Source organism: Choristoneura fumiferana, chromosome 8 (genome assembly GCF_025370935.1).
Source record: "Choristoneura fumiferana chromosome 8, NRCan_CFum_1, whole genome shotgun sequence".
In the NCBI taxonomy this organism is placed as follows: Eukaryota; Metazoa; Arthropoda; class Insecta; order Lepidoptera; family Tortricidae; genus Choristoneura; species Choristoneura fumiferana.
In genome coordinates, this window is record NC_133479.1 from 10,949,694 (window position 1) to 10,973,650 (window position 23,957).

Genomic DNA, 23,957 nt, shown 5'->3' on the forward strand with positions numbered 1-23,957 from the left:
TCAAAAACAAAGTAGTCTTGAATCGTGTTCATTCTAGTGCACACTGTCAATTTAAGTGTTATGGCTCCGTTCCTACAAGACATGTGCTAGGATAAGTAAATGAAGGGTCTCTATTCAAACACATTCCTCGCTACACATCCTCGCACATCTTTGGTGGAAACACAGCCTAAGGCAGCAAACTTCCTGGTACAGGGTTCTACAGATTGTCACACACACACGAACTCGTCAAGGTATCTAGAAGGGCTATTTTAATTACAGCTCTTTAATTAGGTGTCAGTGGCGAATGCACGGGTCAGCGACGATGAGCGTTGTAAGGGCTCGCAAAGCCAATAAATATAGGGCTTCACTATTAGCACTGCCGCCTAATCGGGCTCCCATGGCAGGTGAACGTAGCCTTAGGGTTTGAAATGCAGCGGATTAAAGTGCAACTTGTGTTCAGATAGGCTTTGGTGTCACCAAAAAGTTTGGCTATAGATCAGGGTGTCACAAAAATTGTCCAATTTTAGCGTATTGTATTTTATTGTAGTTATCGCAAAGACACACGATCATAAGTAGAATCAACACTGAAAACACTGAAAAAATCAGATAGCGACGGTCCAGGAATCGAACTTGCATCTCAACAATCCGTATTCTCGGCATTCATATCACGGGATGGTTGACACCGATTGAGCTTGTTCCAAAATAGGCAAAGCTTGTGTTATAGGTACTAGACAACGGATAACATACTTATAGACACAGGTATTTAAATACATATTAAAAATCCAAAACTCGGAAACAAACATATTTGTATTTTTCATACAGATAAATATCTCCCCGATTGGAGATTGAATCCGGGAACTCAAGCGTCATACTCAGGTTCCCTAAGCACTCGGATATTCAGTCCTCAAACAAGAAATGATGTTATTCAGTTAAAAGCTGACGGTTTCCGTGAATGTAACATTAAACCACTATAATATATTTTAACGTTATTAAAATACGGCTCCTACTAAACGAAACGATTCACTTCAAAGCTCTCTTAAACTGAATTGCGCCAATTCGCCTCGAAACCTTACCCTGGCAAGCAATTTACCTGTCTCGCTGATCTGTATATAGCCAATCTGCATATTTTAAATCTATATATTACACCAAACTGCTTATTTAAACAAAACGACGTTTCCGTCCGAAAACGTATTCAATTTCTGTGTCCATTTTGTTTTCGAAAGCATCGATTGCGTTCGAATTACCATGTCAGCATGTGACAGTAATTTTACTAACTTGTTTAAAACGTTGTAATGTTCTCTTTTTGGCCAGTCTTTTTACCTCTTAAAACCTTCACAGTGCAATATACCAGGCTGTGGAATCGATTACCAACCTCCATCAGGCAATCTCCCACTGTGTGATCGTTCAGGAAGGCATCAAGAAGGCATACGAAAGATGTGGCTCAAACCTTCTCCGTAAATTTTGACAAATAACACGTGATTTTTTTTGGAGTCTATGGCTTGGTAAGGACCTTATCCATACTATTATTGATAGAGACAGCTAGAGTGCAACAAGCAATTTGGGTTTTTCAATATTGTGTGATTTATAACACTGGCAAGAATTAATCTGTGCGACGGACACGTGAATTTCTAGATATCAATGCAGTGCTTGGAAAGCAGTCATCCATCGACAAGATAGAATCGAGAACGCGCAGCTCTCTGTTAATAGTCCTATCAACACAATAAATCATAATATGAAGGCTGGATGCACCCACACCGGTCCTGCGCAGTTCCGCATTTCTCATTACCGTGCTCTCACAATTTATGACCCTTTGCATATGCATGCGCCTTCAGCGGCCCCGGTAGTTGCTGTAGGTGTTTATGAGCTCTGTAAGTGGTGATAACTCAATGCTGGACCTTGATTACGGCCTCATTTCAACCGGCTTTTATACGTCTCTCCCATTTTGTTTGTGACAAGTGCGTATTTCTTCATCCGAAGAGTTTAAAGGAATTATCTCTGCACGTACGGTTCACCCATTTAAAATGTGTGTGCCGTGGTAGCGTGGACCAATGGCATATCAAGCAGAGGATCGCGTTCAAATACGGGCTCTCTCTCTTGGTTTTTCGAAACTCATGTGCGAAATTGCATTTGAAATTTACCACGAGCTTTACGGTGAAGGGAAACTAGATTAACCTACGAAGCAATTCAAAAGTATGTGTAAATTTCCTAGTCAGTCGGCACTGAGCCCGTGTTCCCTCTCATTCGAGAGGCATGTGCCCAGCAGTGGAACGTATGTAGACTAGGATAATTTTACACTAATTATGCATGTATGTACGTATACTCTATATTGTATAAAATAAATAACAAACACAATTGACAAACGTTGAAATTTGAAATATATGTGCAAAGGAGAGGAGCATTCAGTTAAGGGAGCATTCATTATGATCTCGGTTGTAAGTTTGACACAAAAATTGGTTTCTAATGTATCGGCGAAATTATTTAGCAAATTACTAACTCCCAAACTATTTATCCCATATTTTTATTTAGGCGAAATGTTTTTCCAACTCAACGTTTCGCACTGATATCATTTCCCAATATGATTCGATAAATTATTATTATGCAAATTATTACCTGGATTTTTTTTAAGATATCATTTGTTTTCTTCAAATGTATGGTGGCATACCTTAATTTAGCAACTTATTGAATGGATCAACCTACTTTTCTAGTTCATTTATCCTGGCTGCTATAAAAAAAACCTAAATGGAGCTTCGCTCCCGCCTTAGCCTTTTGAACCTAAACTATCAAGTTGTTTGTTCCGAACGTTCTTGCTCGCACAAATCAAATTGAAGTTAACTTTCAATGTAAATTGCCCAAATTTATTTGACAATTGTTATTTGCCTAAGCCAATCATTTGTTACACAATATTTGCCACATAAATGTGTGATGAAGTAAAATTTGGGCAATGTAAAAATGTTGCAAAATAAAAAAAATGCGAAGTAAAGTTATGCCAAAATTAGTTTGCCAAATTGAAACTTTGGGCGAAAGGTTGGTTGCTAAGTGAAATTTGCGAAACACTATTTCGTGAAGGCAGTACACCAATAAATTAGATACTTAATCTTGCCGCATTTAACGCAAATTCTAACGAGAACACAAGCCACTACGAATAGCTGTCAATTGACGTTGAATAATAATCAAGTTTCTCCGACTCCTGCGATGCGAAATAAAAAGAAATCACAGGCGATCATACGCGCTCATTACGTCTATGACAGGCATATAATTATTTTAACTATCTGTAGATACACTCCGTTTTATTGTAGGTACAATAGCTATTTCCCGCGGTTTTGCTTGCGTAAATTAGGTCTGACAGTTTAATAGAATTTACTGCATTTTACTAAAGTTACTCCTACAAAGGGACGGATGACCTGAGAAATCCTCTGAGCCTTCTTGGTGGATCTAGGCCGCTTCGGTTGGAACTGGAGGACCATGGGGTAGATCTATGATCAACAGTGGACCTCTAAACGCTTTAACGACTGTCTCATCAAATTTAATCTATCGTTCAACAGTGTTAGCTCGAAAAAGTAAGATGGAGTGGTTCAGAACTGTAATTTTACAAACATTTTAATTTTATTAATTGTTTGTTATGTACTTATTACTTCGCTTGGCTTTAAATTAACTTGCGTCTTGCAACGTGCGTCTTGTTACCGACTGCCCGGGGAAGAGTTTTTGCCTATTAGCTAGTTGACCTTTTTTTAACGGCCCGATTTAAAAGTTAGAGGGGGACTGTTTCGTCATACGTATAGATTATTAAGGAGGATTAACAACTGATTAATATTGTCAAATACTGTCAGCGTACGTGCAGGAAATAAATTTTTGTCGTCTGTCCGTTTATCTCCTGCCATTTGTTACTGGAGGTCGAGTATCATATTTTCACTCTCAGATATCTCGTAATACAAGTTTTTCTACTAGTTTCATCGGGCGGCGTGTTGCGCAATGGTAACATGATTACTTGTTTATAATGTACAGTAAGGTTTATATTTATAATAAAAATCTATGTTGAGGAGGTATGTATAAGTTACGGCGGGACGGAGCCCATATGCGGATGGTCGCATGTTTTTTATCCCAAATGTATTCGCTTCGTCGAATGATTGCCTCGTATAATTTATATCAAATGATTATTCCAGCAAAACATTAGGTACATAATGGCAAAAATATTCGATAACGAAGGGCGACGGGAGGACAATCTAAATACTAGACATGGGTAATCTCAACTCCGCGAAGTGATCTGACTCACTAGATCCAGATCCGTGTCGGTACCGAATCCGCTTATTGAATCCGACTCCTTTATTGACTCCGGTTCTTTCGAGCGATTATTAATTTATCTATGGCCGATCCGCTTCCGGCTCGGTTCGGTCGGTCGGTGTCGGTACGGTATGCGGTGCCCCACCCGCTGACTGAACTGAAGTACAAGAACCGAACCCGACCAACCAAACATAGATAATAAGATCCAGTCTAAGATCCGATCCGCAGGGCTACTACGAACCGAACGAACCGACCGACCAACCAAACATACATAATAAGATCCAAGTCCAAGATCCGATCCGCAGGGCTACTATGAAACTCCAAAATCTAAGTTCGTGTCGTGCGTCCCTCTGACACTTATACTATTTAATACGAGAGCGAGAGGGCGTACGATACGAACTTCGAGTTTCGTAGTAGCCCTGCCGATCGATCCGAGCCGAGCGAGAGCGAAAGCAGGCGGACGGAGCGAGTCAGTGTGAGTGAGCGTGACGGCGATCACGAGCGGGCGAGCCGCTCGATCCAGTCGGAGTTAGTAACTCCGGAGTCAATAAGATTTGAAGGAGTCATTAAGGGATTCGGATCCGCTTGAGATCTGACTCTTTTGAATCTTCAGATCCGGATTTACCCACCTCTATTATGTGCATATTAATAAGAAAAAAAAAACACCTTTTAAAAATCACGAATGACGCATTCTCATTGGTCAATTTAATTTCACGTGCACCAGACGATTACTTTTGATTGGTACAATGAGGGCTATCGTTTTTTGCCTCACTAGATGGCGCACTGTTGCGTGAGGTTTTTAAGTATGGCTTTCAAAGTCTGTTATACGTCGTGAAAACAAAGTTTAGATTAAATCATATTAATACACCTTAAAACCGTATCATAAAGATATCGTGCATGCCACAGTGTTCCATAGTCCCCGTTTTGTTCGGAAAAAAGGGAGGACAAAGGTTTCCGAAAGAAAAAACTCTAAAACACAGACATTCATTGCCCGGAACGCATATTTGCTATAATTAATTTCATAAATTGCAAAATATTCACAAATTATTTCTAATTATAAATAAACCGCGTAGCTCACCCAAAACTATGAGATTTGACATTTCGGAGACCTCACGCTACACTAGCGCCTCTAGTGGGAATTCATACGCGATAGCCCTCATTGTGTCGTTTCAACACCCCAGGAATGTATATTAGATAATATTCTAATAAGCCGTACTGTATTTTGAAATAAATATATTGATACCACCTGTTTCGTAATGTGTTACATTGATGTCGTGTTTTGCGAGCCATAAACGACTCAGCTGTTAAATGTACATATATAGGCAGTTTTGGATTGGCCACATTTTCGAGCAGTGTCGTGAAAAATTTGTTCCACCCGAAATCATTTGTTTTGGCCTACATATCAAGTTATTATTTGATTTAGACAACATTCAATTCATTCAACATTCTTTTTTTTATTGCTCTTCTCTACCACTCAAAGGTTGACTGGCAGAGATCCCTTCAGGGATAAGTCCGCCTTTGTACTTAGCACTTTTTTTTGTAAAACTAGTATTTCCTTTTTGTACAATAAAGTGTACAAAAACAAACACAAAACAAACATTTATTTATTGCTTATTTAATTTTGCTCATACTTTATAATGGACAATATTCCATTTACAACAAAAATTTATTTGGTTTTAAATATTTTTTAGCACAGTCATATCTTGTCAAAATTCAGTTTGGATGGTTTTTGGTGTTGGTCCAATTTCAAAATGGTCAATTCAAGTGGACGATTTTCCATTTGCACCGAAGGACAATAAATCATATTCTAACCATAAACCTCTCCTTCCTCTGAGCCATACTTAAACATAATTATTACTAGCGTAATGCTACGTTTATGATTCTAATCTAACAACCTGTAAGGGGTGTTGCCAAATGAAGTACACTTGTCTTAAAGGACACAGTATTCAGGCCACAAAATTTTATAAAAAAAAAACTAGTGACACTGACTGTCGCTGTCAGTGTCATCCGCTTCATTCAATTCATAATTCATTACAATTTCGTACTCTGGGGCTGGATTTTGTATTTTTCTATACGAAGCCTAATACGAAATGACTTCAACTGTTATAAAATATGTTGGAAGAACTACTGATTTCAAGGGTAAAACACTATGGGAGATTATTGGAAGTCTTAAGAATTTAGGCGTCGGAAGATACATTGTGCGATCGGTGTTTGAGCGCTATCCGGAACCTAGTTTCATGAGAGTAGTCAAAGTAGAAACTTGTCCTGACGAGGTTAGTACATTTATTTTATTAATATCTATTAATTTATTCACAACTAGTAGGCGAGAACTCGGTGTGCAAAGAGGTCTAACAGCTCTTAGGGCCTGCAATAACCTCTCATAAGTAACAGTTATTTTTGTGTGTAGAATATCTGATACCATTTCTATTTAATGGGAATTGGAAACAAACAGAGATGACAACATATATATGTGATTGTTTCTAACCAAGTGCTAATAAATATTTTCAGCAGACTTCTGATTTACTACAGAAACAATAAGGTGCAGTCAAGGTCAAAGTTTTTTTTTTCTATTTTTTTTTTGAGGCTTAAGTGCACCTGTGTGACTATGCCAGCCTCACTGAATGACTCAATGTCCACATTCATCAAACACTCCTATTGCAATGTCCAGATTATCTGGCTGCAAAGGAGTGCTTGATGAACCTGTAAATTCGTACTGCATCTTCTCTGATACCTGACAACTCAAAATAATATTCACTGCACCATTGAACAGGTCCAAATTACTCAAATACTTCTCGCGCATATCCTTAGTCAATACACCAAAAAATGTATTAAGTCCTCCAATCTTATTACAATCTGTGCACATGAAGGATTGAACTACTTTCATCATATTTAAAAATTTATTTAATGGAACATGTCCTGACCACACTTGAAACGCCCACACAAGTCAAAGATATATTTACAATTGAGAATTCCAAAAATATCTTTACACTTAAATAAGTTTACACACAGTATGACAAATACTTGCTTACAAAGCATGTGACAGTTTCATCTTTTCACTCAATGCTCCATAATTATGTTTGCAACTTTTCTTCCAAAAATAAATTAACACACACTGGAACTTTGTTTACATTGTGTTGTATAATCTATGGTTCCCAGCTAGACTCTGATCTATGATATATCAAGATGGTGACATATCATATCAGTATAAAAATCTTTTTCTGTAAACTGAATAGTAAATAAAACTCATTAATAATTAATAAAGTCATATTATTACATGGTGTCAGAAGAAATTAAGAAAAATGACAAAAGAAATGGAGGCCCTCACTGAGATACCAAAAACTCAAACTGAATTGCTGGCCACCATGCGGACACAAATTTCAGAACTATCCAATAATAAAATGTAGAGAGATGTTCACGTCCCATGGCCCTTGCCTCTAAGCATTACTGGCGAGACTTTGGCAGCGTTTAAGACATTCGAAGATGGTTGGGCAAACTATGTGCGAGTCACAAAAGGGGAGTCTTCTGCTTAGCGGGATCGGTGCTGCCGCTAATAACAAATATTTATTTGATGTGGCTGATGTAACGGAGAGAAGTACCAAAGAGTTGCTGGAAGTTCTTCAGGATTACATGGTGAAAAAGCAAAATGTTTTCTACAGTTTGCCCGAGACAGTGATCAGTGCCACCTTCAGTGAATTATTTGAAAAACAGACTTGATAAGTACTTTGAGGACAATTACACAAGTGAACAATGATATGCACGCATCAGCTATAAGCTGCCTGTGCATTATAAATAATAATAATCACTTTACGTTTAACTCTCGAATCCAGAAGGAAAATGAGCAGTTTGACAGCTTTTTATTGGACTTTCTGAAGCTAATAAGCACTTGTGAATACAAAGATTTTGTTTGCGCCTTCTTCCAGATAGGATAGTAGTAGGTATCATGGACAGCAACCTGAAAAAAGAACTGTTGAAGGCTGAAAAGTTAGACCTAACACTAGCTATTGATATGTGCAGATCACCAGAAGCTACCTCTGATCAGCTACTTGTTTGCAGTCAAGAAAAAGAAATTAATAAGGTGTCAACATCAAAGGGAAAGAATTTTTATAAGTTTTGTGGCCACTCACACATTTTCAGTAAAAAATTGTGCCCGGCTTATGGAAAACAATGCCAAAATTGTAGTGCATATAATCACAATAAAAAAGTAAGTAAAAAATAGATAGGAAAAATTCGTGTCTAAATTCCTGTCCAGCGGTGGTGTAGGGGTTATAGCACGCAGCACGGATTGCTGAGGACCTGGGTTCGATTCCCAGCGCTGCACAGTGGGGTATTTGACCAAAAAAGTCGCTCAAAATTATTTTTGACTTTAATCAGTTTCTTTTCATTTTAATAGAACTAACAACGATAAAAAATTGTTTTGGAGACAACTTTACAAAACTTAAGCGGGAGAAACTGAAAAAAAAAAAAAAAAAACTTTATTATTTTATAAATCAGCTTGTTTATTGTTATTAGTGAGTTTTGTTTGACAAAACAACCAACATTAATTCCACCGCCTCTTCATCTGACTCCTCAACACACTCAACATGTCCTCTTCCTCCTGTTATCTACTTCATACGGCATTAACATATCTCTTGTTTCAAGTTTAAAAGGTTTTGATTTTTTTTGGATTTTTGGGCCTAATGCTGTCATAAATGGGTCAGATGTTAATAATAATCTGTTTATAACGTCCATATTGCAATCGATAAATTTTCTAGAGAATTGATCTCTAAACTGCCGTAAATGTCTGATTCTTGCCTCTGCAGCTTCTTCTGACAGGTTCCTATAGGCAGAATTGCATGTTGGATTACGATTGGCCCGTGTACTAATATTTTGTGCACTGTGGGTGACATAGGGTGCCACGGATACAGCTGAATGTAGAGCTTTGCTGTCTCCTGGCAATACGTAGCAAATTTATCTACATTGATTTTGTGCCCGCTTGATATTACCTCCAAAATAGTTGCAAAACGGTCAATTAAAGTTTTGTCTATTCCGGTAATATTTGCGGATGTTTCTGCATTATTAAAAAACCTTCTACTTGTGTTTCCATCATTACTGTTTCCGTAATTTACTGTAGGTACGTCTATTAGACCAAGCTCAGTTTGAATCCATCTTGGATTTGTGCTTTTCTCTCTTTAACAATATCTTTCTCAGCTTGAGATCTCACTTGCCATTTTTTTATAGTATTTTTATATGAAATCGGGCATGTAAAATTGATAATCCAAACTTTACATTTTCTGGATCTGTAGCAGTTTTCTCCATTTTTTCCAAATCGTTGAATTGCTTGGAAGTTGCTTTACATATATAGCATCGCATGGTAGATAACGTATTGGTTGCGGCATTGCACACTTTGCCGTCTACCATGGTAAACAACAATTTATGGTATACTTTCACCTCGCAAGTCTGGAGTGTTATCCTGCTGGCCGTCAAATGTTTTATTTGCTCATTATGATAACTGATTTCTTCATTTATTACGTCCTTACTTTCATGTATAAACTGATTCGCATGGCCGGCAGTAGCGGGGGAAGAGGGCGTTGGATTGTTACATATAATTTTATTATTGCTTTTACAAATCAACCGCAAAGGTACCAGTGAAGACTGGAAAATGTTTGCATCCGAGTCAGTGTTGTTAGCAAACTTTTGTTTATATTGCGCCTGCTGTGAACCATCACATCCCCATTTGTAAGTAAGTTCGAGGTTCGCCATTTCTTCTGTAGTAAGTTTTTTTAACACTTCTTCAAGGTATAAAATTAACCGTTGAGCAGTGTGATCCAATAAAGCCTGTAATGTGATTTCCGCACAGGTTTCAGTAACACGGTAAGCACCAACGTCTGGGTAGCATGCTTGTTTTTCTTTCTTACGACGTTTACTACATTCTGCTAAATCTTCAAAAACTTTATGTGGCCGACCAACCAAATGTTTATTCGTGACATTTTTAGGTATTTCGAGCGTGCCTTGTAACCACTTTTGGTATTTTTTTAAAAACACGGTCTCTGTTCGTTTAGCTGTCTGCCATTTTGACTTCATTTCAGCCTTAAGATGCGAAAATGTATGTATAAACTTATTTTTTTGATCGATCGGGAAGAAGCATCGCTTATTAGTTCTTGCCCACTAGATCAACTTTTTCCAAAGTCTTTCTCTCATAACCTTTCGTCTTTTGAAAAACATACTGTCGTGTCACAATCTTCACACCAGAGCAACCTAGGACGAAGAAATACAAAGATTATTTAAAGTGACCGAAAACAAAGTTTGTTTTGCTTTAACACAAATTCAATTATGTTACGAGATTCATATTTTGGCACTTTCTGGCAGCTAATTATTTTATACTCTCTGATATACATATCAAAGCATTAGATGATAAAGAAATTAGACTTCGGACAGGCCCGGAAACATAACAAAAAGTCTTTGAATTAAGAAAACACAAAATAAAATATGATTACTTTAGTTCATCTAACTAAAAACAGTATAAATAATAGAAAACTATATATTTTTTGGAAATGAAACGTAATTGCAATTCTACAAACCTGGTTCTACAGTATCCATTACTGCAATTTACCACAATTAACGTAACTTAATTGTAAAACACTTAGTTTCCACAACCGTTCACTCTATTTCACTTCGGGTTAGTACGTGCGATCAGACATGAGTTTGAAAGACTACTGACGTGCGTAGCGAACCTTATCGGTAACAACAGAAAAATGCAGACTATTGTTCCTTAGACCCTTATCTTTAGCCAGATAGCAGCCGCTACTGCAATCGATACTTCGTAAATTCGACTTTTGAGCGCATTTTAGAGCCAAATACTCCACTGTGCGCTGGTCTCTTTTTCTGGTTTTTCTGTGCATCCATGTCTCAGTTTGTATTTTCGATAAAAAATAGAGTAAGAAATATATTAAAGAAGTTGAAGATAGTTTCTCATCAGATGAAGAAGAGTTACACACTGGGAAAGTGGTACGAAGCAAGAAATCCGGTTTGGTGCATGGTGAAATGCATGTAGAGGTAAATAATATTCTGAAACTTTACCTTTTTCAACTAGACACTGGAGTACAGATATGTTTAATAAGCTATAAAGCATGTAAGAAAATTCTTGAAACTAATAAACCTAAGATGATCCCTACTAAATTGAGACTTAGCACAATAGGAGGGCATTCTTTAAAAGTAATGCAACATTTATTTCCTATGTGTGATTAATAATCAAAGATATATAAGATAAGATTTTCTGTTGCTGATTTCGACCATGTACCACTGTTATCAGAAAAAGCATGTTACAAGTTAGGCTTTATCAATATTGCAAAGGCCTGTCCCAAATTCTCAATGAGGAAATAGACAGAAGAGAAGCAGAAAATAAAAAAATATGAAGAGGTATTTCAAGGTTATGGTAAATTTTCAGGTGATGCCACTGTAGAAATCCAAGCTACCCGTCGTGTCCCCATGGCTTTGCGAGAGGTCTTAAAAGATGAATTGCTGAGATTGGAGAAAGACGATATTATCACCCAGGAAACAGAACACACAGAATGGGCAAATAATATTTTACAGCCTTATTCATAAAAAGTTAGAGCCTCCTTGAAGGCTCCTTGAAGGCCCGATGCTAAAAAACATGATTCATAAACGTCTGTTAGCGCTAATCAGTCGATCAAGGCTCTGCTAAAGTTAGAGAACCGTAGACCCTCCTTTATCTCCCTGCTAAGTCACAAAATGGCGCCACAAGTTTGAACAGCTGACTTTGACAAGAGCAAAAAACCATACCGAAGATATTTAAAGTGAAGGCACGCAAAGATTAAAAAAAAAACAGGAAAATTTATTTTCAGGAATTTGTATTTAAAAATCCTCTAAATTAGCAACAATAAATTAACAATAAATATGAAAAAAAAAATTAGGATGATTAACATAATTATGGCTTTTTGCACAACAAAAACATGCGGATCGGAAATGGCGGGAAAACAAACATCTAGCTTTTTTATTTTTTTCCTGCTAGTTGCTGTCACTGCTGTCAATTTTTTTTTAAATTATCGATTAGGCCATTTTTTGTCTTTGATTTGTCAAGGTGGCCAACATAACGCGTCTAATCCGTCTATCAGCAGCTCAACAACTAGCAGACTGCTAGCAAGCGTTTATGAATCATACTTCTTGACAACCGTCTAACAAGCTTAATCAGTCTGCTAAGTAACAGACCGATCAAACCTCAATTAAGGATTTTTTATGAATAAGGCTGTTAGTTGTTAAAAGAGATAATAAATTCAGAATATGCCTGGATCCTATTCCACTGAATAAAGCAATAAAACTTCCCAATTACCATTTCACAACATTGGATGAAATTTTACCAGAACTGAGAAAGGTTTTCAGTACAGAGCACACAAAGAAATGGACAACAAATGGTATCCTGGAAAGATAGTTGGGAGAGCAACAGAAATATCTTATATAGTTCAAGTGGATGGAAGGCTATACCATAGAAATCGAGTTTTGTGACCATGTGGATCCGTTTTTAGAGCCAGATAGAGCTACTTCAGTCTCAGGAACTGCGATTATGATTGGAGCTAGGGCAGAGTCCCCTACACCACCAACGAGCAGCCTGGAACCAGCAGAGAAGCCAGCTGACGCTCTAAGTGTGGGTGACCCAGCAGGGAACAGCACGCAGTCAGCAGAGCAGGTGCCAATCAACCCGCCTGCTCAACGGCCACGCCGACACGTGCAGCCCCCAAGAGGCAAGAAGATAATATTACCTACTAGATGGATGGTATTCGATTTTTTTGGTAGGAGGACCTTTTTTTTTTTTTGATTTGTATAGGTTTTTTTTTGAGAAGAGAGAAGATGTTGTATAATCAATGGTTCCGAGCTAGACTCTCTGAACTATGATATATCAAGATGGTGACATATCATATCAATATAAAAATCTTTCTCTGTAAACTGAATAGTAAATAAAACTCATTAAATATAAATAAAGTCATATTATTACGAGTACACATTGCATGTTACAGAATAATATTTCCTGTCAATGTGCCAAAAATATTTTTACATTAGAAGTGGTACTAGAAACTTTACGTTCAAGCATACTTTTTTTTACTTACACCCCTTGCTACATAAATATCTTTACAGATTGATTCAGTCCACCATTCTTATTTTAAATAATGACAATCACCGAAAACAGTATGGTCAAGGGGTTTAATTCATAGGCCACCATGGAACCATTTCACAGTAAACGTCATAGTGACATCGCATTAATTCTGTAAGTCTTATCTCAGCCAAAGAATTCAAAAAGTGGACATAAATAGAACGCAGTCAGCTGGCTCAGCGGTGAAGCTTGGAGTTCCACAAGGCTCCATTTTGGGTCCATTTCTCTTTCTAGTATATATAAATGACCTGCCCCACTTGCTAGAACAGAAATGTAACATAGTATTGTTTGCAGATGATACTTCTTTGATATTCAAAGTAAACAGGCAACAAGAAGATCCAACCCACATCAATGAGACTTTAGCAGAGGCGCTAAACTGGTTCACCGCTAACAATTTATTACTAAATGCAGCTAAAACTAAGTGTATAAAATTTTCGTTGCCTAATGTGAGACAGTTTGAAACAACTATTTCCTTAAACGGAGAGAATCTGAAACTTGTGCATGAGACTGTTTTTCTTGGTCTTACGTTGGATCGTAATTTACAATGGAGCCCGCATATTTCTGGTCTTGCTGGTAGATTGAGCTCTGCCGCCTATGCTGTACGAAGAATCAGACAATTTACCAACGTTGAAACTGCCCGGCTAGTTTATTTCAGTTATTTTCACAGCATAATGTCCTATGGTATGCTGATTTGGGGCAAGGCAGCCGACATAGAAACTATCTTCATTCTACAGAAGAGGGCAGTCCGGTCTATCTACAACCTTGGCTCCCGAGATTCACTAAGAGAACGCTTCAAGGAGATAAACATCCTCACAGTAGCTTCACAGTATATACATGATGTGATATTGTATACACACAAGAATATCGAGTCCTTTAAAAAAGTGTCAGACGTACATGATATCAATACTCGTAATAAGCACAAGCTTGCCGTTCCAAAATTCCGTTTACGGAAAGTAAGCAAATCTTTTGTGGGAAACTGTGTGAGATTTTACAATAAAGTTCCTGTAGAAGCATGGAAATTGCCACACAACTCTTTTAAAGAATACATAAAGAGTGCACTTCTGAAGAAAGCTTACTATAAAGTTGAGGAGTACTTATGTGATGATGCGACATGGCCTAAACTGAAAGCCGATGAAAATTAGGATGTTGATGTGTGATGTGATGTATTCGTGTTTGTGTATGTGTGTGTGTTTATGTCGGTGTATAAATAAGTGTTGTGAAGTGTGACTTGGCAGTGTCCCGGCGCATTTCGTGTCTAGTTTCTGGTTCTGTTGCCGTTGTCCACGTTGCAGAATTTAATTTAAAAATATTTATTGGTTTGACATTTGGAGACCTTATACATCTCCACTTCTTTATTTTAATAATTATTTTAAGTTTTTGACATTGGAGGCTTTTTACACCTCTGAAGATTGTATAATTTGGTTAATTAAATTAGTTTACTTTGACATTCAGAGACTATATACATCTCTGAATTATTTAGATTAGGAATTTTATTTATTGTTAACTCAGGGACTTTCTACATCCCCTTGCTATATAGTAATTTTATTATTAACTCAGGGACTTTATACATCCCCTTGCTATATTTAAGGCTGTATATTGTTAAGCTTATGGATTTTAAACGTGTATATTTTTAGTTTAATTTCTAGTCACAGGCCCGCGACGTCGAAGCTCCCAAGACGATCCCATAGAGCTTATGGGAACGGAAGCAATACCATGCACTCGGTACCGCTCTGCTTTCAGAGCATGACATGAGTTCGTGTGAGCTAACTTTGGGGGCGGCAGACGTGAGCTTGCCTTCGGAATCCAAAAGTTTAATGGTTACTTGACCTGAAATGTAAATTTCAGAATTAAATTATTATTATTATATATATATTTTTTTTTTAATTTATGACGGTGGAAGCAGTCTACACTTCCACTGAACGTAGATTATAGTTAGAGTTTAGTTTTGTAACTAAGGGACCCCATACATCCCTGTATTATTATTATTATTATTTTGTATTTTCTTTTATTTCATTGTATACTGTAGTTTTTAAGTATTTTATTTGTAATTATTTTATGTTGAAAAAATGACTTTCTGCCAAGTTTCTTGCGGCGCATTCTTCTTGGCAATGATGGTCTTTCCGAAAGCGCTGGTAGTTTTAAAAAATGACGTGTAAAAGTGCCCATTGCGGCCTATTTACTGAATAAATGATTTTGTTTTTTTTTGATTTTGATTTACATCCATATTGAAAGCCTTGTACTTAAAAAAATAATTTACGAAAGTCGGAGATGTTCTTTTAAACCAGAAATAAAAATGTGGGTTACGGTTATCCCATCGCCTGTCTTAAGTAATTAGCTGTCATACTCGATTTTGTCTTATTATATTCTTGATTCTTATATCGGTTATCATAGTAAAGATTTAACTCCAAATCTAATACGAAACATTATATCAATCGCTGAAAACATTATTTTATGATCTTCATTCACGGCACGCTTTAAAATCCAGTAATGTATCTTTGGCAGCCGCTTAATTCACTTGACCAGTGATGTTTGTGTTGTTTGTGTGGTTTGATGTTAGCTAGGTACATTAATATTCGCTCTAGGTTGAACACATAAACAGTTTTATTACTTACGTAAGTTTTTATGACATGACAAGACAATTTACCGGGCCATGGGAAGAATAGCTCCGGCACAGTTAAACTCTAATAAGGCCATGGGATAATGTCAACCCACATCCTAATTCTGTTAATACACAATACGAGTAATGCATGAACATTTAGCAATGTTTACGATTACATTACCTTTCAACACTCAAAATCTACAAAATATCAAAAAATGGTTCGACCTATGTACTTCTGTTTCATAGAAATTAAGGAAAGTGTTCGAATTCCTCCGTAGTTTACTGAAATTAGAGTTTAAGAGAATTTAAACGGCTGCCAAAGATATATTACGCGATTTAGAAGCGTGTTGTGAATGAAGATCATAAAATACTATTTTCAGGGATTGACAAAATATTTTGTAGGAGGTTTGGAGTTAAAACCTGACTACGGTAACCGATTTAAGATGTGGGAGGAATATATCCCTCTGCCTGGTAAAGGGTTAATAAATACTTTCAACGAAAATTGGTTTCAACATGATCGGATATAGGTATCGTTGAGTTATTGCCGAAAAACTGCGCTTCTCAACAAAAGGACGTAAGTGCCGTGAAGATACGCTCTTTTTCTGGTAATAGATTTTAAGACTGTAGTAAGTGTTTTAATTGTGTTATAACTATAACGCACATAATATTACTTGATTTTTTTCGTAATGGCTACGGAAGCCTATCTTGGGCGTGTCCGACACGCTCTTGGCCGGTTTTTAATATTAATACAACATGATGTAGGCTCTACTTGATTTTGATATTAAACTTAGTAGGGCACTTCTAATTAGTATGCCAATATTCTTTTTTAATATTTTTTGTAATACATTCCAGGAAAGGCGCAGGGTGAGAGTGTGGGTTGAAAAAACTTTCCGTGGGAAAAAAAGTGAAAAGCTGACAGAAATTTACAGAACTTCATACAAGCCAGATTACAAGCTTATACCAAAGAATGAGGAACATAAGTTACTGGCAGCTCTAGAGGAAATCAAAAAGGCACCTGAAGTCGTCCTCCCCAATAGCATAGAAATGCCACCATTGATGAAAAAGTTTATTGTGAAAGATCATGAGAAAAAGGGATTAGAGGTTGGTTAGATGGTAAAATTGTAATGATATAATGGGGAGGCCCATGTCCAACAGTGGTCACATCCTATTGCTGATATGATGATGATGACGAGATGATACAGTCTCACCAGTAATAGTACCAGTAATAGTAATAAGTAAGCTTTACTGATAGGCTGTCTGCAAAGAAGTGATCTAACATAAAATGTTACATAAAAAGGAATTAATTTCAGGTCACACTGATATGGTTCAATATGCTTAAATATACAAAATAAAATCTATTCAATCCTAATGAAATGAGATTACATTTATTGACAACCATATAGTAGATTGATAACCAAGGGTGGAAAGTGAATTCACCTGAGATATTTCTGGCGCTCGAACGAAGTGAGAGCGCCAATAGTTCGATGGGAAATGGGTAATTTCACCCGAGTTAGACACTACTTTTCATTTCGACTGTGAGGAAAGTAAAATAGTACAAAAAAATTAGAATATCAATAAATTGAATTTCAGTATTCAGTAAATTGAATTTACTTATATCCAACCTCCAATGGTACCTTTTCGACCTGGCCACTTGCCAAGGCCGAGTATAAAAAAAATCGAGTTGGTCACGACCAAGGAGTTTATATACCCACAAAACTGGAGGTTGAACGCCGAACGAAGAAGTTTGACCTTTATTACTTATTTATATATTCCATCTCCTTCTTTCACATTTAACGAATGACATCCATCTCTTTCTTAACCTAACTAAAGAAAGAGATGGAATATGTTCGTGACGTAATAAAGATCAAATTTCTTGTTTTAAACGGATGTTCGGTGTTCAACCTCCAGTGTTGTATATAAGTTCCTTGGTCACGACGTGCATCTAGATGACCATGACGAAACGTGAAAAAAAAGTGTCATTGACGTAACTCAATTATCTTCGACTCCGTGGCTAATCGAACAATTAAAAAAAAATACTTTCCACCCTAGAGATGAAAACGCAATTTTCCACCCGGAAATCTACCTATGAAAATTAAACTTTCCGAACAGGAGATGAAAAATACTTTTAAAATACTTATTTGAAATAATAAATGATCTAAAAAGAAGAAAGTAAACTTCAGGCATTGAGGAGGTCCCTCACGAGCAGAAGGCCATACGTGTAGTACTTATTAGGGTGTGTTTTATCAATTCTATCAATAAATCATTGTTATTAAAACTGAAGAATTATGCAATATTTCATGTCTTTTGAAGAATTCCATCCTGCGGAGGCGGTCTTGGCCAGATCACAACGATATTACTGCCAGATTATTGTGTTGTCACCAGATTTAGGTACATAAGTATACCAAATTTCAAGCACATCTGACCACTATAAGTTGTTTGAAATTTACTTGCAAGATTTCACCCGAACATATGTACAGTCGAACAATTTGATGCCTACCCACCGTAGAATGCTCTCACAGTGTCATAATGAATTCCCTTCTCAATGACTTTCTACGAAAAGGCCACAGTGGGTTACGCACGATTCAGTTGGTTCGAGTGTACCTAAGTACATACATTATAGACACTAGTTTAAAAAGCTTGTAAAATGAGTTCCTTCTGTTTTTTCAGCTTATGAAAGAGTTCACGATGCCTCTTAGCTACAACCCCAGTCCCAATAGAGTTGCGAGAATTGCCAAACCTGGAGAAAAACCCACCGTACAGTTCACAATGGGCCTCGGAACGCCTGCCAGCCCCTCACTATACAAAGGAGTTCCTTTGAACACCCAATAAATGACACAATTAACAAACATGCCTACTCTTAGTTAGATTATTAATAACATAGATTTTACAGTAGTTATAATAAAATGCTTACAAACCGTTTATAATATTTTTAATTATTTTGTCAATAAGTCAGTAGGTATTCAACTGAACTATTACTTGTGAAAATCTTTCATAGAAGCAAATTTACGGGCCAAATACGGATTTGTGTCCATTTCCGGTGCCGTTTTTTCGATTTCCAGTTTCTGAGGAGAGACAAAATTATTTGATAAGGAAAATCTTTAGCCAATTTATTAGCCTCTTGGGTCCCCCAGTCCTCACTTAGCACATTTTTTTTTAACTTTACTTGATTGATGTTCGGTTCAAATTGTGAAAACAGAAATTTTACGTCGGGTCTCAGGAGAATAGTACAAGCAGCCTTCCAAGTATCTGAACACATTGTCATACTATAATTCTACTTATTCAGCTGACTGACCTGAGCGTATTAGATACCTAGAATGTATTGCTTGAACATGTCATCATGTATCATAATCATGTCTAAGATTTAATCCATTAAATTCAAAAAACCCAAGATGATGGAAAAAAATCTAATTTCGTAGTATACCTCCTAAGCTCGCGTGGGAACTACGGCCCAACCTTTCTTCTGAGAGGAGGCCTGTGTCCTGGAGTGGGACGTACGAGTATGTGAGCTGGGATGGATTTACCTTCCAGAAGTCTCTCATTTCTTGCACCTCCTCATCACGTTGCACGAAGTACTGGCGCACTGTCTTCTGTATCAGAGTCGCGGCGTAGTCTTCCGGCCAAAGCCAGGACTTCGGGTAGTACGGCCGAGGACTAAAATTCATGAGGATACATTAGGCATAAAGGCCAGGACGGACTACGTTCCAACTGCAACGTAACTGTGAACTACGGACTACTTTCACACGCTTAATAAAATTTCAGTTCCATTGCAGTCGACACAACCACGCTAACTGCGTTTGAATTTGGGGTAGGTCGGCAGTTGCGGATACGTTGCAGTCATACTAGCTTTTTGGGTTTATCCTAGCTCTTATTTTGTTTGTCTACCCCATCCCCCATACATGTGCGCCTCAAAAATCCTGTTATCAATAAATGTTAGCGCCCTTTGGGCCTTTTTACCGGATATTGATACCCCTTGCCACCTGGCGCCTAGAGGCTGCGTCATGCCTTTGGCGCCCTTTTAGATAAGTAGACAAGCGACAAAATGACAGGTCGTGTTTGTTGGACGTAGAATACTAATACTAACTCCTGCGAGATAAGTCTATAAAAGTTAATAGGTAAATTGTTATTCAAATTAAGTGCTTAAGTTGAGCTGGCGCGCGCAGCGCCCTGTAGTACCTACCTGGCGCCCGGGGCAGCCACCCTGGTCACCCCCCCCACCCCTAAAAGTCTGCACTGGTGGCTGCTATCCACACGCTCTATCCTGGAACTCTCATGAGGCCCTGATTTAATTTTCAGGCATTTAAATACCCTGCATGAATAAGCAGACAACTATACAAAATTATAGATGTTCTTACTTACTTCTTTGCTAAATACTCTCTAACCCAGGGCATATTGAATAGATGCAACCGAGTACACGCGCGTTCAGGATAGCGCGGGTTATTGTTCCATAAGACCTGGAAATTAAAATTAATAGAACCCATTGAAATAGCTTTGGACAAATAACAAATCACCGGGATCTAACGACAACCATTTTGCAAGTTTGACAAACATAGCCCGTCCATAAAATCGTATATTTGAATGTATGAAGAGGCACAAAATTAGGACCACTCTACATGCAAAATTAACTTGTTACTGTATACATGTAGTAGTATAGCTTATTATTAGGTAGGTACACAAGGCACTTAATCAAAGATAGAACAAACGCCTGTGTGATGTGTGTGATTTAGCAACTTTCCTAATAATTGTATTTTTTTTCTGATATTCATATTCGCAAAACATTCACAGAAATTTTGCGAATGCGTATGCGTCGGGTCCCGTTGGCCTTACTTGCATTTAGCCTTGGCGAGCAAAGTACCAATAAGAAAACTGAAAATCTTAATTTATTACGTCTCTCTGTCGATGCCCGTAACCATTTAAAATGACCCTGCAGAATTTTGCCGTGTTGCCTGTGCACAACGTCTTTGGTGGCTGACCAGACCGATGCGAGAGCGACATGTTCGCCCACAGGCCAGACAAGAGAAGTCTGCGGATGTTGGTGCAGAACCGCCTTGATCCAGGCTTCATCGCAATACTTGCGACCCTCCAATACACGTCCGCGCCAAACTGTGCGTTTCTCCGCCAACTATTCTCAGTCAAGGTGGTCAATTTTGAAGGCGGCCATGTCTCGCTTAGCGCAGTCCTTAAATCTGAGCAAAGGTCTCCCGACGTTTCTCTTGGCATTTCTAAGATAGGTACCAACAAATTTGTACGGAACCCGCGGCGTGAGTCAGATTCGCACCTGGCAAGTTTTTTAATGTAAGTCAACTCAAATGCCAGCCATCCATACCTACCTATGTATTTATTCTATTTTATGTAGCCTCACATAACCTGACCTGCACAATCCAGTCTATCCCATTAAAGAAGCATTTTTGTCTGGCGAGAGCTTCCCAGATCTTTGCTTTGTTCAGAGCTTCTTCCAGTGCTGGAAGAAGGAATATGAAGACCTCGTCCCGTATATAGTCACATTCAGTTTCTGAAATGGGATAGATATTGCCATGATAGTTAATTATGTATTACGCTTATCTACCTACTGTGAAAAAGTTTTCTAGCTTTCGCGGTTTGCATGGAGCGGGTAGACGCCTATTGAAAAATAGTATGAGGAGCGATAACTACACGCGTAAATGTCCGGAGGAACATGAGAGCTACGCCTAACCAAAAACAACGCGCAAGTCGCAGAACCGCAACATAAATCGAATGATTCGGAGAAGAGACGTTACATTTCTGTGATGCACGAGTGGGAGAGATACGAACGTACCTAATATGTGTGTATACCTTTGCTTAATACTACACTCGTGTGATAAAATTGTCAAGTTAGAGCAGGCGCCAAGGGGAGTTGCGTATGCAAAATTAGGAGACCGTATTCTGTGAATTATTTTGAAGTCAGAAAAGCTTGCATTTTATGATTCTGAATGTTGCCAGGTTCGGTGGTCCATTTTATTTTTATACTGAACCCCTAAGACATCATGTAAATGGACTAAAAAAAATCTTTTTTCCTGACAATATCCCATTTTTATCAGCTTTCATTTAACTTGCAATGTATGTATGTATGTCTGTACCTATCTACAAATGTGCGGGTCAAATCTTGCAAGTTGAATTTGACCCACTTCCAGTAGCTGGATTGACTTGAAATTTGGCATAGTTATGTATATCTGTTGACAATACAATAATCGAATAGTGAAATCCTGGTGGTCTAACTAGGATCGTCTCTGAAGGACGGTACTCTTCAACGGTTAATGGCATCACACTTGAAATTTGGCACGGAAATGTAGTTTAGATGACGATAAAAGTACAATCAACAAAAAGTACAGTCAGCAAAAAATATTGTATTAAAAATATTTTTCTTAATAAAATACTTTTTGCTTATTGTTAAAAATAAAAGTTATCAACTGACTCGGTATCTGTGTAAAAGCTTGTAAAAAAAGGAATATTATCACGAAATTAGTTACTAAAATGTTCCAAAAGCAATTTTTTCAGTCCATTTACATGATGTTTTAAGGGATGGGGCATAAAAAAAATGGACCTCCGGATCTCCTGGCAACATTCAGAATCATAATTTGCAAGCTTTTTCTGAATTCAAAACTATTCACAGAATGGGGTCCCCTAATTTTGCATACGCAACATCCCTTGGCGCCTGCTCTATCTTGCTCTCCCGTTGACGCTGTATTATTTATTAGTTACGAGAGTGACAGGGACAGCTCGATTCGAACTTCGATTTTCGAAGTTCGGAGTAGCCCGTCTGAGTCGTGGGAGTGGAAGTGTGATCTGTGATACAAACTGATACAAATTTTGTGTGGACGTATAGAACTAGTTTCTGGTTACGATGGGGACAATACGATACGAATTAAAAATACTCATAAAAGGTGACTTCAGGACTGGCTCATTCTTGCTCTGGACGTATTCCTCTATCTCTTTGAAGTTCTGTTCGCTCTCCTGAAGAACCTCCTTCCAGTTGGCTTTCGGTTTCTTCGTTATGAGGGCCGGAAAGTCTATTTCGGAGCATGGTAGACTGTCCGGCAGAGTGAAGGTTGCGAGAGGGTCCGCTGGTTCAGAACCTCCTGTTCTTTCCTTTCCTTTTCCTTTGCGATCTGTTTCTTTTCCCATTTCGATTGTTTCCAAATGTCAAAGATAAATTGTTGACTTTGACGTGGTGTTTTGTCTAAACTGTTTTACTTTTTTGATAAGCTAAACTTTTTTCAGCCGCCGTATTGTCTAACGCACTGATGTGCGCGACCGCATTCACCATCTCTTTCTACCATCTTCTTATAACGTATGACAGAAAGAATTGGTTGTTGTTGTTTCTTTAAAAAAATATGGCTCTGTCCATCGGAGGACAATTTTGCCAGTGTCTAGTAGTTTTTGCCGTTGTACGGTAAAAAAATTCTAGAAAACTAAATATGAGAGGTAATGGTGGATGAACGACGACAGCGCGACTATTATTTCAAACATATTAGCCCTCCATAGCGTTTGACTGTTGTTCGATAATGAAAGTCTTTCGAAAACATTATAAGTTTGCCAAGACCACTTTTCAATTTAGGGATCCGTTTGCAAATATTAAGTTTTAAAGTGCAAATTTTTGTTAGCGTCAAGTGTATCAATAAGCTAAACCGCTGGTTGGAAAAAAACGTAAATATATAGTGGGTAAATATAACGAACTAAAAGGAAAACTATCACGGCTAAGTACGAGGAATACCTAGTCGATCCAAATTTAACTATTACTTGCTGATTGTTTGCCGCATATTAGTACGGAACCCGATATCATAGTAAAAATATTGCGCGTGATCTGTTTTTTATACGTACATGTTTACAATCGTAACATTTGATAAGATTTTGTTGATGGACCTACCTGATAATTTATGCAATGCAGGTTAACTTAGGTACAGGATTTCGAAAGTGTGAAGTAAGTTAATAGAGGTTTTAACAAAT

At 37.7% G+C, this 23,957-nt stretch overlaps 2 protein-coding genes across 2 annotated transcripts; one reads left to right on the plus strand and one right to left on the minus strand.

The window, feature by feature from the left end:
• Positions 1–6,253: 6,253 nt before the first annotated feature.
• On the plus strand, positions 6,254–18,918 carry mRpS34 (mitochondrial ribosomal protein S34). Its single transcript, XM_074091179.1, has 3 exons — positions 6,254–6,530; positions 16,851–17,099; positions 18,666–18,918. Exons 1-3 carry the CDS (start codon positions 6,348–6,350, stop codon positions 18,825–18,827), a joined length of 594 nt encoding a protein of 197 aa, XP_073947280.1. The 5' UTR covers positions 6,254–6,347; the 3' UTR covers positions 18,828–18,918.
• On the minus strand, positions 18,911–23,216 carry LOC141430466 (IQ domain-containing protein K-like). The gene is made up of 5 exons (XM_074091178.1): positions 22,886–23,216; positions 21,368–21,507; positions 20,355–20,449; positions 19,520–19,649; positions 18,911–19,060 (listed from the first exon to the last, which is right to left on the minus strand). The coding sequence occupies exons 1-5, from the start codon at positions 23,133–23,135 to the stop codon at positions 18,971–18,973; spliced, it is 705 nt and encodes a 234-aa protein (XP_073947279.1). The 5' UTR covers positions 23,136–23,216; the 3' UTR covers positions 18,911–18,970.
• Positions 23,217–23,957: the final 741 nt, after the last annotated feature.